The 15071-nt window shown below is 39.2% G+C and overlaps 1 protein-coding gene across 1 annotated transcript in view; it reads right to left on the minus strand.

The window, feature by feature from the left end:
* LOC139732577 (myosin light chain kinase, smooth muscle-like) overlaps positions 1-14836 on the minus strand; it is a 36961-nt gene extending 22125 nt beyond the window's left edge. Inside the window, exons 1-7 of the mRNA XM_071643429.1 lie at positions 14500-14836; positions 13584-14033; positions 9709-10008; positions 8788-8922; positions 8320-8517; positions 7505-7856; positions 6479-6750 (exon numbers count right to left, since the gene is read on the minus strand). Of these exons, the coding sequence (XP_071499530.1) occupies positions 6479-6750; positions 7505-7856; positions 8320-8517; positions 8788-8922; positions 9709-10008; positions 13584-14033; positions 14500-14836 (2044 nt within the window). The remainder of the gene's footprint in view (positions 1-6478; positions 6751-7504; positions 7857-8319; positions 8518-8787; positions 8923-9708; positions 10009-13583; positions 14034-14499) is intronic.
* Positions 14837-15071: the final 235 nt, after the last annotated feature.

The following is a 15071-nucleotide window of genomic DNA, read 5'->3' on the forward strand; positions in this document are numbered from 1 at the left end:
ACATTATGTCTAACGTTAGTTCGAGTGGAGTACCTTTGAAGCACAGCGGTGGGGCTTTTTTTCCCTAAAACTTGTGAATGCGGCCCAACCAAATGGCGTTTACATATTCACGCGTGATTGATAGTGATACAGTAGCGCTGTCGATTTCCACAGCATCCATACATAATCTTTTGTCCTTTCTTCTTTCCTTTTTTCCCTTTGTTCTTTCACCCTTTTTATTCTTGGAATCGAAGGACTTCTAAGAAATGTCCCTCGACTGATTTAACCAGGACTCTTGAGTCCTGGTAAACCTAACCTAACCGAGTAACCGTTAACATTTGTTAGGCCTAACATAACAGTAACACTGACTTAGCCCTGTATTGACTTTGTCTTTGGCCGACTTACTGAGATGGCGAGTCTAACTCTTTAACGTTAGTCTAAACGTAGTCGTTAGATCTGTCAGTGTCAGTGTCACCGGTTATTGTATATGGTGCCATCTCTAACGTACGTTAACAAGTTGATGTTAGTTATCTATGTCAACTTACTGAGTCAGTAATAGTGGTACTGTCATCCTGTTGGATATCGCCGCAATATCATCCGTGACGTGTTAATTTCGTGTCACAAAGACAAAAGTTGCCTAGATCTAATAGTATTAGATGTCTAGATCTAGATGTAGTCTAGATCTATAATATAAATTTTGTGAACCACTGGTAACTTAAAAGTGAAAGGTCTAGACTTCACTTAGTCTATAATTAGACCAGACATTCATGAGGCAAAGGCCTATTTAGTAGATCTATTCTTATTCTATTTTAACGTCAATTCCTACTAACTCGCCACGTGTTATTCCTAAGGCCAAGGACTTCCGGGTTAGTGATTTTTTTTTCTCATAAATACCAAACAGCAGACGTGTTTCATTTGCATTCTTGTGCAGACTTCATGAAAATATGTGCAGTATCAAAGAAATATGATGCACATGACAATGCCAGTGTTTTATAGGTGAATGGTTAATACCTTTAAAAGCTGAATGATAATGTAGAGTCTAGGTCTAATTAAGATGTTACAGTCTCTGATAAGAAACAGGTTTGATTGTCATAGACTGTTTCCCAAATGCAGGTACATGTAGTAATATTCAGCTATTTCAATGCAATGCCTTGTTTACAAATACATGTAGATTTATATTCATGTGAATGATAATTCAATTTCTACATGAGACATACCAAGTGCTAAACATAATATCTTGCATCAGTAAAATGTGTAAATGAAGAGACAATTTGAATATGCATCAAATACGAACAGCAGCATTTTTTGACATTCTTTGATCCTGCATAGGCCTACCATTTTGTTGTATGTTTAATATAAATAGAGCAAAATAATTTCAACTTCAGTTTTGTTGGCTGATTTTTTTTTCTTCTCAAAATTAAAGTTGTATCTTGTGCCATGATGTTTGATTTTAATCAAAAGTTCTTAATTTCTTTCTTTTCTTTCAGATGACTGGTGCCATGTAGTAGCAAAGAACTGGACTGTCTCAGAAAAGAAAAGGAAAAGTACAGGGTCGTGTACATCACCAACGGATGTGAATACAATGGTAATGTAGAGTCTAGGTCTAATTAAGATGTTAAAGTCTCTGATAATAAACAAGTTTGATTGTCGTAGACTCTTTCCCAAATGCAATTAGTAATATTCAGCTTTTTCAAAGCAATGCCTTGTTTACAAGGACATGCAGATTTATTCATGTGAATAATAGTTTAAATTCTACATGAGACTTACTAAGTGCTAGACATAATATCTTGCATCATTAAAATATGTAAAAGGCGAGACAATTTGAATATGCATCAAAAACAGCAGTATCTTTTTGACATTCTTTGATCCTGTATACCGTTTTGTTTTATGTTTAATATAAATAGAGCAAAATAATTTCAACTACAGTTTAGTTGGCTGATTTCTTTTTCTCAAAATGAAAGTTGTATCTTGTATCATGATGTTTGATTTTAATTGAAAGTTCTTAATTTCTGTCTTTTCTTTCAGATGACTGATGCCATGCAGTAGCGAAGAGCTGGACTGTTTCAGAGAAGAAGAAAAAAGTACAGCATCGTGCTGATCATCAAGGAATGTGAATACAATGGCTTAGGAAAGAAGACAATCTACAGATAGGATAGGAGGGAGAAATTGGGATGAAGGGCGACAACATAAGGACGGTATATCTACAGTGAAATGTGATTGTAAAGTGGAAACATGAAAGGAGATCCTAAGATTGAAGGTGAAAACAAGGCATTCCATTCTGTGATGTCGTAATTACAATTTTGCTACACTTTAATAACACTACAGAGAGACATTTATATCAAGGAAAGCTTCATGTGGATATGGAATGTTAGATTTTTTTAAGTGTTCATTGGTATGTATTTCATGATAATAAATCTTGAAGGTTTTGTGTGGTAATCATAACCTTGTGATAAATCTTGATAGATTTCAAAGTGCACATTGGCAATATTTAGATGATGCTGTAATCAGATTAAGTTCTATTCTCCTTTATTCTTTTATTTATTATTTTGTTGTCTTCAACCCACTTTGAATGTGTCACGTATGATTCTTATAAACATGGGAACATGCACTCCATGTAAATGATAGGACTTATAACAAATTGACATAATTATTCAACCATCACTAGACAGTTCTGTTATAAGATGTTCTTTATCTAACTAAAATTGTAAATTATGATACGTGTATGTTCCCATGCAAACTCACAACAAAATACAGAAATTTGATTTCTTTTAATAATAATTCATTATGTCTCTAAATTTACAATTAAAGAAAGTGATTGCAATAAGGATGTCAAACATCGTATATTAAAATAATAGATTATTCATTTGTCTCCATCCGTAGTAACGCACGCAACTGCAGTGTGCAGTTTGTAGGCTGCTGTGAAAAAAAAAAAAATCACAGGCAGCCCAAGCAGGATTCGAACCACGACCTCTGGATTACTAGACCAGCGTCATAACCACTAGACCACCGGAGTGCCCTGGCGCTACCTTTACACATGAATAATTAAGTATAGAAGGGCTTGGGGGCGCTTCGAAGTTTACTGCTCTTATTAAATATGTACATGTCATTTGCAACTCAACTAAAGATGATTAAACACACTGAAATTCTTACTTTAAATGATATTCATAATCTGTTTTTTTATTCTTTAATAGCTTGGGATGTACACTTTATACACTGTATCGGTCTACATTTCGCCTACAATATGGAATTCTTTACTTCGAGACGTTTGTTTTTAACAAACAAAAAATTAAGAGTCCTTTAAAGGTGCTGTAAAACAGTGGTGTTTGTTTGTTTGTTTGTTTTTTGGTTGGGGGGGGGGGGGAGGAGGGGAGTCAAATTAGCCTTGGCCCCTCTCCGCCGTCTTTTTTTTTCCCTTTAGCTGCATATTTTTTAGTCATCACATGAAAATTCGTCTGCATCCACCCCGTAGTTTTGCTGATGACCTTTCTTTTTAATTATTTTAGCCACACACAATTTTGGCTGAATTTCCCCAACCCTCTTGTGAATTTGCTAGTACATGTACTAAAACACATTCTCAGAATGTGTTTATAGTACTGGTGGATTAAGGATTCACAGGGAGGGGGGGGGGTCGGCCAAAATTTCTCTTTTCTCATATGTAACAAGCCTTCGGGGCGAAAGGCTGATATTATGGGCTTTCTACTCACATTTTTAGATGCTAATTATTGGTTAACATGAGCATGATCATTTATGTTGTGATTAATTTGTTTCCTTATATATGTATGACTTCTATTAGAGACTTAATTGGCTTGGCACTCCTTACATCGACCTATTTTAGACACCCATTTCCCTCTCTCTCTCTCGTGCTTTTTCTCTACTGTCCTGTGAATAGTGTAACTACATGTACATGCAGTACCTCTTCTCTTTTGTATGATATACATCAAGTTTTTATCTGAGCATATGGGTGTTGCAGCACTCTCAAGCTTCATGCATATGCAGCAACATCTTTGTGTGGTCATATACATACATGTAGTTATGCTTGATATATTAATTTGAGAATGCTATTCTTTCTCTTGTATATGTTCCGTCCGCACTCTATAGATGTAAATGTACGATGTAAGATTTGGTGTGCATGTTCGAACTGTGTTCCTCTTTTTGTGAACACACAAGAACTGATATAATAATGAACTTGAATTACACATATTCTTGAATCTTGATTCCATCTCCATTTGCCATTAGATATGTATTGATTTATGGAGCTCTTCCACAATTGTTATCCTTCCCATTGTCATTACTCATCTCTGAATAATTCAAATTTGATATTCTATTGAGGACCTATGTTTCTTCGATTACATAATGTACCTCTTCAATATATTGCTGCAAAAGGCATAATAAAACATGACCATTATTATATATTTAAAATGAAGCTTGAAATTCTGATAGTGTCGATATTCATGTATTTTTAGGAGTTTATCAGTTTCGAAGAGTGCATGCAGGATGAGTTTATGTTTTTATATGATCAGGTGCAGCTATCATAGAATCTGTTGAGCAGGAAAGAGAAAGATGGAAAATGAGGAATTATGAGTGAATTCGCATGCGAGCCAAATGACAATAATGACACTGATAAAAATTGTGACAAAGTAAATGTCACAAATATGTGGAATAATAAGAAATAAAGAAATTAATATATTATTTCAGAGAAAGAAATAACAGAGTGCATGCATGAGTATGAAAGATGAGTAAATACAAGTAATTATTATTGACTGGCACGTCTTTTTCCCAAGATTTAGCGGTATCCTTCATCTTAGAACAAACATTCATAATTATTATGAAAGAAGTGAACTGAATTTGAATTAAAAATAATGTGAAAAAATGAAAAAGTAAGTTAATTAAGTAAAAAAAAAAACAGTAAAAAGTAAAAAATATGAAACACAGTATACCGAATACATGTATTACCAAATGATAGATGTCCAAATGCAAAAGTGTTAAATAATAATATATCCACAAAAAAGGGGGGGGCAAAGAAATCTTTGGAACGATCAACCACAGCTATAATAACAATACATGCGTGTACTAAATGAAGATGAAAACAATGACAACACTCTTTTTAGAACAATTAAGAGAAACTGGCTTGTATTATCATCTTAATTATCACTAAATGTATTGTAATCATCACAACAATCATAACATGACAATTAATTTCAATTAATAAGGTTATTGTTGATAAGCAGGTATAGCCCTAATAGTATTTGTATGTAAACACATACGAAAATGAAATAGCGACGGTTCGTAAATACACGCGTATTGCACGTTACCTATTGTACAGGCCCTACAGCGCGGGTCTCACGAACCGGCGTAATACAACTTACGTCGGTTCGTGAGACCCGCGCTTAAGTACATAACCTATGGTGCGCGCAAGAAACGATGGATTTACGAACCGACGCAGTGAGTTTGAAGACAGAAATATCGTAAATTTTTTGAATTCACACTAAAATTACACTATGGATAGGAAGAACAACTTCCACTCTCATCACCCTGTCAAAATTTTCACACACAAGACAGGAAAAGTCATTGAAAACGTTGTCTAAAACTTGTGAGATCTTTAAACGCGATTTTCTCAGAACTGCATTTTCGCTCAAAAACGAAATAGCGTCGGTTCGTGAAAACGCCGACGAACTGTCACTTGAATGTTGAAGGGTGTGACAACGCTATTACACACACCCTCCTGGAACGAATCTCTATTCAAATTTCCATGTCAAAATTATTGCTACTTATTATCAAGTGGTCTTATCTCAATTTTCACTGCTCCTCTAAGATTTTGTTGCAGCAATGATCACGGTACTTTCTCTATTTTACTAAAAGTCACTGTACTTTCTAACTCACCCGAAAAAACAGAAGTCGCTTTACTCAAAAAGTAAAACAATAAAAACAAAGACACGATGAAATCAACCTTTAAAATGATAGAGGGCGCTAACCACGTTTGTGTTCAGGCCATAATTGACAGTTCCTTGTGGAGGCCATGCAGTCCGATATCACGACTTTAGCAACGAACGTTCAAATGTCGCAATCCGTTGACATTTTCTTGCTATGGAGCTTTAGATGTTCACCATGTGGACAAAATATTCTGCGTATGCTCAAAATTGCTCATCAAAATTGATATCGCGTCGTCTTAGCTTTCATGGTCAGTTTCGGGCCATTTTTGCTTCCGCTTACATTTACGACGCAGAGAGCTACTTGATGCAATAATGATACGGGAGCATAATTTTACTTTGTACTGGCTGCATCTCCGTGAAAGCTACTTTGCAACACAATGCAAGGAGAGAGGAGCATGGCCAACGCATTCGTCGTCTCAACGTCCGCGTCGAAAATCTAGAGCTCCTTGTGACAGGCAGAACACGCATCTCACCCGACTTGAAAAAGGTGTTTTGATCACTAAGCGATTTAAGTGATGAAATGTACAACGGGATAACCCAATGCTCACGCTGTATAAACACTATCTCACCTGTGTAGCTCATTTGGAAGTACTTGGATTCCTTGATCTCCTTCTTGTTGAGCGTCCACGTGATGATAGGGGGCGGGGACGCGTCCACGTGGCACTCGAAGCAGGCGGGCTCGCCCTCCATCACCTCGAGGTCAGTGAGGGGACGGGTGAAGACCGGTCGCTTCTTGGTCTGCACGTGGCGCGTGAGCACATGCCGGAAGTCGACCTGGTCCACTTCGCTCCGATCGCTGGAGATGTTGTTTGGGGAGTTTGAGATGTTCTGGAGACGGGGTCTGCAGTGGAATAAACAAACATTCATCAATGATTCACAAGCCGAATAATATGTGTAGCAGCCCTTGAATCTGTGCCTCCGCCATGTGTAACGTTTTTCATCAAACAACAGCGATAGAAATATAGGCGTCACACACTTTAAGTAGCAGTCCACTTATCGTGAGCAGCAACAAATATTTCATTTCATTTCATTTCATTTCATTTCATTTCATTTCATTTCATTTCATTTCATTTCATTTCATTTCATTTCATTTCATTTCATTTCATTTCATTTCATTTCATTTCATTTCATTTCATTTCATTTCATTTCATTTCATTTCATTTCATTTCATTTCATTTCATTTCATTTCATTTCATTTCATTTCATTTCATTTCATTTCATTTCATTTCATTTCATTTCATTTCATTTCATTTCATTTCATTTCATTTCATTTCATTTCATTGCATTTTCGCCAGAACATAACATACACTTCATTTAGATATTCGATGTGTCTCCCAGTCACCTTATGATTTCATTTTCCTAGAAGTGACAAATGAGCAATTCACTTTATTGTCGTAATTATATTTTCTGATGAAATGTCATCTGACCGTGACCTCACAGCGAGCTAAATGCCGTCAGTCTCTTGCACGCCTATAGGCATTTGATTATACTCAAACATTCATCTAATTATCACTCAACTATAAACATAAAAACTATCTTCGGCACCTTACGCAACAAAGATGCCGACAGGAAAAAGACATGGTGAGTCAACATACCTGGATTTCAGCAGTGACCGGAAGTCCGTTTGTTCCTCTTCCAGGGGTTTGACCACCACCGACACACTGCACTGCTCGGTCCCGAACTCGTTCTGCAGCACACACGTGTAGCTCCCCGCGTCCGTCGACAGCACCGTGGGGATGTTGAGCGAGCGCGTCGTGCCGGAAATACCCGACGACTCCATCTTGAATCTCCTTCCGGGTTCGATGGGGCGGCCGTCCTTGATCCACGTGATCGTGGGCAGCGGCTCGCCGTCGATCTTGCAGGAGAGCGTGACGCTGCTCCCCTCGTCGATGTTGATGGAGCGAGGCTTCTGGAGGAACTTTGGCGGGCATCCATCGAAGTCGTTCTCTGTCAGGTCAAATCAAATCCATGCATTTCGTTGAAAGAAGACTAGTGTAAGGTAATAATTATTGACTTGTATTATAACCTCAGTTCTCTATTATACGACTGAAAACTGATTTCGACACAATGTTTCCGGCAAATCTGGTACTCCTTCCCTGCAAGTCTTAGAAACGAAGTCTTCCTTTGACTTCATGACAATGCAAAACCATTCTCAAGAAGGATTATTGCAATGCACAGAGGGAGGGGGGATTTGTGAAATTTATCCCAATCAGTAATTTCATTTAAAAAAGAAAAAGGAAACTAGTAATAACCAATCATACGCATGTGTAAACACGAAATTTGATACTAGCAGGTGTCTTCGATGCCACTTCAGACTATACATACTCAAACACTAGCTAGATGGCACTCTTCAGGGAAGAAACAATGAATTTTGATAACAAATGTAGGAACTAATGTACGCAGCACACACCTTGGACGAAAACTTTCGCTGAACACTCGTCCGCTCCGGCTGCGTTCGAAATCTTGCAGGTGTAGACGCCAGCGTCATCGGGGTAGACCTCGGCGATCACCAGCGAGTATCGATCACCGTCTCGTACGAACTTAAAGTCGTCATCTTCCTTGATGGCTTCGTTGTTGAAGAACCATCTCACCTCGGGATCGGGAGAGCCTAATAAGACAAACCAAAGGTTCAGAGCAAATGTTATTTTGAACTTATTCTCGGTAAGATGGCGACGTAAGGTTAAAAGTCAGTATAATCTACATTGAGCAACGAAGACAACACCTCTCTCATAGAAAAAATATCTACAAATAGGTATCAATACACAAACTACCACCATTGATGCATTAAGAATATTTCATACATATCTAAATCTATATCTAAATACAAGGGTATATGTTATCGACATAATGGTGATAAAAACACCGACAAGAGTCTCACCTTTGACCCTGACCGGAAGTGAGAGGGGATTGCCGTCGATGGCTTGGATGTCTTTCAGCTTCTGGACGAACTCGGGCTTGGTCGCCGTGGAAGCCTTGTCGACCTCGGTCGCATTGTTGACAACAGCAGGTGCAGCTGTGACAGATGATGGAAAAGGGTAATTATAATAACGACGATGAATGAAGGTGGCCATGATGATGTGGTCAGTAGTGAAAATGACGGTAAGATTGTAAAAGTAGAAGTTAGAGTTTTAAAAGTGGTGATGATAACAATATATTTGTTTTCTTCTGATCATTATCATTTATCATTATAATTGGCATTGTTGTTGTCATCATCATTATCATCATTATTCTTATTCAAATCATTCTCACTATTATCATTCTCATTATCACGATGACGACGACGACGACTACTACTACTACTACTACTACAACTTACTATCATTATTTTACTGCTACAACTACTTGCACTTCTAACTTTTTTTTTTAACTTGAATGATCCCTATGATCATCATCGTCATACCAATATCATCTGTTTTCTTCTCTAACTGGTACTGTTTGTTCTGTGCAGTACTTATGTTCCGATATCTAGGTCTCAACAATTATTTCTGTCACAAGACTTCAGAAACGCTTCAGGTCCTGTCTTCTCCTGAATGTGTTAGTATACATTAATTCGAATGGGTTGAATATGCCTTTGATTGAAATTTATATTCACGATCAATATATTCATTCGTCTTTTTTATTGTAATGGTCCCATGCTCATGATCACTGATGTATACTAATGAAGCAAAAAGTGTTATACTCTGCCGTTGTGTGAAACATGAGCAGAATGTTACGTGCACAAATGAGTACGTATCATAATTTATATTTTCAGCATTCATTATAGATGCTATACCTTGGTAAAAAACAAGACTCTGCTCACCATGAACTTTGAGGTTAGCCGTACAGCTGGCTTCTCCGTTGGTATTCCGAAGTTTGCAAGAGTACTCGCCCTCATCCTCGGGGAGGACTTCGGGGAGGCAGAGCGACGCCGTCTCGCCATCATGGAAGAGCTCGTACACCTCGTCGCTGCCTACGATCTCCTGGTTGCGATAGAACCAGTGGACGGTAGGAGGCGGTATACCCGCCAGCTTGCAGACGAACTTTACAGAGTCTCCGTCTTTTACCGTGACGTCAGAAATTTTCTCCAGGAATTCGGGGGCTGAGCCTTTCGGTGCAGAACCTGGCAAAATACAAGTGATTTGTAAACATGCAGATGATTTTTCACACTTTGTCTGCAGTAAATATAGGGCTCCAGGTGTGACGTAATTTTGATGTAAAGCGTATTCAGAGCACACACTTCCAAAACAAAACAAAAAAAAGACAAGAAAAAAAATCATCTCACCAAAATGAATTAGAATAGAAGGACATTAGGTGTTATTTCTCTATCTTTAAGGACTACCAAACAAACGGCATTAAAATATCATGCACACTTTTACTCTTCTCATTAAAGTCATCTCAGCCGGAAGTGACATGTCATTATTAGTCTTAATCAAGGCGTTTCTCATGTTCACACTGTGAAAACGCCAGGTTTGTTCTTAGAGTAATGCTTCCTCCGTGGGTTGCGATGGGCTTGCGGTATACTTCAACGGGGATCTCCCCCGCCGGGGACAAGTACAGCGAAGGAACATCCGCAGACTTTAAGGCTAAAGAGATTTCTAAAGCAGGGCAAGCTTGGCCTCCAGCCAAATCAAAATGGGAACATTGACTCGTGATTAAGGGTGCTTTCTGACTCAATTGGTAAATTGGAAACGTTGAAGAAGGCTGTAATCAGTCGATCTATTTCAGGATACAAATATTATATCCGTACTCTAGTTTATAATGCATCGCGTTAAGGAACCCTTGTAGTACCCCCTGTCTGTTTTTCCGTTGGTGTTGTGTACTCACACTTGTTTAACGGTATCAACCTGGCACAATGTTCTATACCATACGCTAGGAAGACACATCTGACTAAATATTTTTTTTAACGTGTTATGTTTGTAACCATGGTAACCAAAGTTTTCAACCCACTCTAATAAGGCTGAAAAGAGCTTCCTGCATTTACCTGGGGGAAAAAGTAAGAAACGGAGGAACTTTTATATTCGCATGCCATACCCCTTTATGTTCCCTTTAAATATAACAATGGCATCCAATCTTGCAATAAAACTGCACTTTAGGAACATTGAAGGTATACGCATGTTTGATTTCACTCTGGACACATCTTCAATTACAATACAAAGTCAACTGGAATTATAATCCAAAATGGCAAAACTTAAAGGAAACCAGAACCCAAAGAGAAATGTGGATTGAGTGAAAGCAGCAACATTAGTAGAACGCATCAGTGAAAGTTTGAGGAAAATCGGACAATCGATGCAAAAGTTACGAATTTTTAGAGTTTTGGTGTTGGAACCGCTGGATGAGGAGACTACCAGAGAATATGGTGTCATGTCTGGACAGCAGTGTAAAGAAAATATAAAGGGAATACCACAAAAATTCATTTTCATGAAAATTACACATTCCATCAACTTGATACTGACATGTTAAGGGTAGCAGTTGTTCCCCTTGCTTTCTGAAAGCGGTTAGTCAAGTGCTCTTTCATCATGCTAGAAAAGTGAATTTTTGTGGAATTCCCTTTATATTTTCTTTATATTGTTGTCAACACAGTATATGTCATAACCTCTAGTAGTCTCCTCATCCAGCAGTTCCAAAACCAAAACTTTAAAAATTCAAAACTTTTGCACGGACTTTACGATTTTCCTCAAACTTTCACTGATGTGTTCTACTAATGTTGCTGGTTTCACTCAATCCACATTTCTCTTTGGGTGTTCTTTCCTTTAAAAATCCTGTAATCTTTTTAGCCCCAAAGCGGGCCCCCATTCTCTTGTTTTAATTATAAATATAACGCACGTGCATCACGCTGAACACCTTTTATATCAAACCGAAAGTGGAAATAAACCGTCTCGGGGTCACCACGCGGTCACGTGCTAAAGACTAGCGGGGACAAAGATTATAATACGAGGCAGGTGTTATCCATTCAGTTCGTGCGGAGAGTTCTATAGCGTCGTAAGTGTAGCAGAAGATCGTTATAATACACATTCGCTATGAAATGTTCAGAGTGACAAAAAGACAGTTATCGATAAAGATACATTGACTGATTGAGGTGAAGGGGAATGTCACACGGCGTCCAATGCACTCATGCATTGAAATTAGGGATATTTTTGGCTCCACTGCCCACTGATGACTTAATGGCTGCACCTGCTTCTTCCGTTTCTATTTTCCAGTGTTCGAACCATCTCTATCTACTGTGGTTAGGCCCGGCACAGATTTCATAAGCCATGGCCACAAGCAAGCTGCGGGTTTCCTGTAGAGATTAACAGTGCTAGACAAACGAGACAACGTGGAAAAAAAGGAGAGATTTCCTTACAGGACACTCTACGCGCGAAAGCTAGTATTCTGTGAGGGGTAATAGTCAATCTAGGATATACAGTCAAACCTGCCTCAACGGCCATCTGTCCATAGACGGCCACTACCCCCCCCCCCCTCTATCTGTCTATTGCGGCTACCTGCCATATACAGCCACTACCCCCCCCCCCCCCCCCCTGAAAACAGTCTATAGCGGCCACTTATCTATAACGGCCACCTTGTGTGACCGCTGTAAACAGGTTTCACTATACCCGTATGGTCTCATTCGATACTGTGAAAGTGTTGCATTGTAAAGTAGCATTCTTGTTTCCAGTATGATAATGATAATTACACACGTTTGTACATCAGTGTTTTATTAAAGCGCCTTAGATATTTATTTCTTTTAAGACATAACTTCCCTCTTTTCAAGGGGATAACATTTCTTATAGTTACGCCCCTATGTAGGAAACTGCAATGTCCATACGGGACATTAATGGAAAGCATCTGTTAGCTGATCGTTTTAATCCTGTGTAAATATGTTTATATACCTAAAATGATGTTACATATTTTGTGAAATTAACTTTTTGTATGTGAAAGATATGAAAATTCATCCTCATTTTAACCTGCGAAGTATGATAAGTATTTACATACATACAATCTGCTAAGTATTAACTTACTGTCAGTTTCTCCTAAGTCGACATCACACAAGTCTAAAAACTGCAAGCCGAAGGAAAATTCAACATGTATGGATATAAACACGTGGTAATTATGTTGTTTAGGTAGAAATTCACGTAAGTCCAAAGATTTTTCTCCAGTCCCGTATGATTCGATCGGGGTGAGGTTGACAGTATCTGGCATTTGATTTCTTTAAAAAGATTTCCATCTGAAGTGAATTGCTTACAAAAAATTATGCTCGCATGGAGCGTATGTTCATCTTTTGTCTCACACGATAAATTATGGTGGAAAATTTCTTTGTGATTCTTCTGCTAATTTTTGACACCTCCATAATATTTGTGGTTCCCAATACCTCGCTCAAATTTGTAGTTATAGACTCCTAAACCGTTACGAATGACGTGTATTGTTTAGTTTTCTTTCCGTCCTTGGCATTTAATATGGCAAGTCATGGATAGCACGTGATCACTAGTTGCTATTTATGTTTTCTGTCATTTTCTCTTTTGATATTTTGACAATTAATGAATCTCGGTTAATCATGGGTTATTTGTGATGAACCTGTTTTTTTCCAGCAAATTTGTGAATGATGTGGAACACATTGTGAGAGGTGGGTACCTTTGAATGTTTTTACTGATAAATGGGGCTATAAAAACGCTTTTTCATCATCATCATCATCATCATCATCATCATCATCTTGATGCTTACTTTCCACCGTCAGCGTCGCCTCAGCGACCTTCTGGCCAGCCAGGTTCGTCGCCGTGCACACATACGATCCCGTGTCCTGCGGCGTTGTGTCGAAGATCTCCAGCACGAAGTCATCCCCCTCCTCGTAGATCTCGAATCTGCCGGAGTCGCTGAGTACGACGCCGTTTCTGCTCCACGTCACAGAGGGCTTGGGGTCGCCTACGACGCGGCAGATGAACTTGGCCGAGTTGGGCTCGACCAGGGTTTGGGAGGACGGGCGGGCCAGAAACTCGGGCGGGATGCGAGACGGGGGCTCGAATTCTGTTGTCTTTGCTGGCGTCGGCTCGGGAATCTGTTCCGAGCGGATGGAAGCCACGTCTTCCGAGGAGAAGACATCCTCCGTTCTGACGTCGGTCGACGACATCGAGTTCGTGTACGGTACCACCGGTGGCTTCTCTGCTTTCTTGACTGCTATTGGAAAATGTGATGCGAGAACACACATTACTGAAAAACGTGATCACTTCAACTTAATAGTCTATCTACTACTCACACACTCAGGACTGTAGCCCAACACCTGACTAAATACAAAACTTCTGATCAAATAATACTGTTTATATACCTACCATACTAACGATATTACGGTAAGAAATGAAAAGCTGGGCAATCAATTCCTCATGAACATGATGAAAGCAATGAATGTCATTCCACACTAAGCATCGAAAAGTCGTGACTGACCGATCAGTGTGCTTAGCGAGTGAATGGAAGCTGATATTACGAGGCCTTGTTGGAAGTCTTCTAAAAATTTGATATATTAATTGTTGCTATCTTCTGCATACAATACTGGTTTTCAATTCTATGTCTCTCCATAAGAACTTCCGAGATAATGACCCTTTACGTGGTGACTTTTTTAAAAGCTTTAAATATGAGACCTGCTTACCTTGAACGGTAAGCTGTGCACCCGTGGCCACTTTCCCTGCGGCATTCGACGCTGTGCACGTGTACATCCCGGAGTCCCCGGGCACGACGTCGAAGATTTCCATGACGAACTCGCCATGGTCCTCGAAGATCTCGAATCGTCCCTCATCCTTTAGCACCTGGTCGTCCCGTGCCCACGTGACCACGGGTTGGGGAATCCCCGAAACAGTGCAGCAGAAGCGTGCTGACTTGGTTTCGTTCACCGTGACAGACTTGGGGCGGGTGACGAACTGAGGAGCCGTATGCACCGGCTCGGGTGCTGCTAGGGCAGCCGACGAGATGGAAGAGCTAGAATACATGGAGGAAACGAAAATATTTGTCTTACTGGCCATCATCTGCACTTGACATATGACAGAACACTTTAAAATCTACAATCGAGTAGTATTTGGGGACGAAGTTACACATCTATCCTCTCTGGAAACTTTTAACATAATTTAGAAATACTTATGCCCACTTATCAATCATTGAGCCCTGCAATATTTCCATGAACTTCTCAGACACTCTGTCAAACATTTGGTTGACAAGTTCATTTGC

The sequence above is a fragment of the Diadema antillarum genome, unplaced genomic scaffold (genome assembly GCF_040938485.1).
Source record: "Diadema antillarum isolate AM-2024a unplaced genomic scaffold, OU_Dant_1.0 seq00000437_RagTag, whole genome shotgun sequence".
In the NCBI taxonomy this organism is placed as follows: domain Eukaryota; kingdom Metazoa; phylum Echinodermata; class Echinoidea; order Diadematoida; family Diadematidae; genus Diadema; species Diadema antillarum.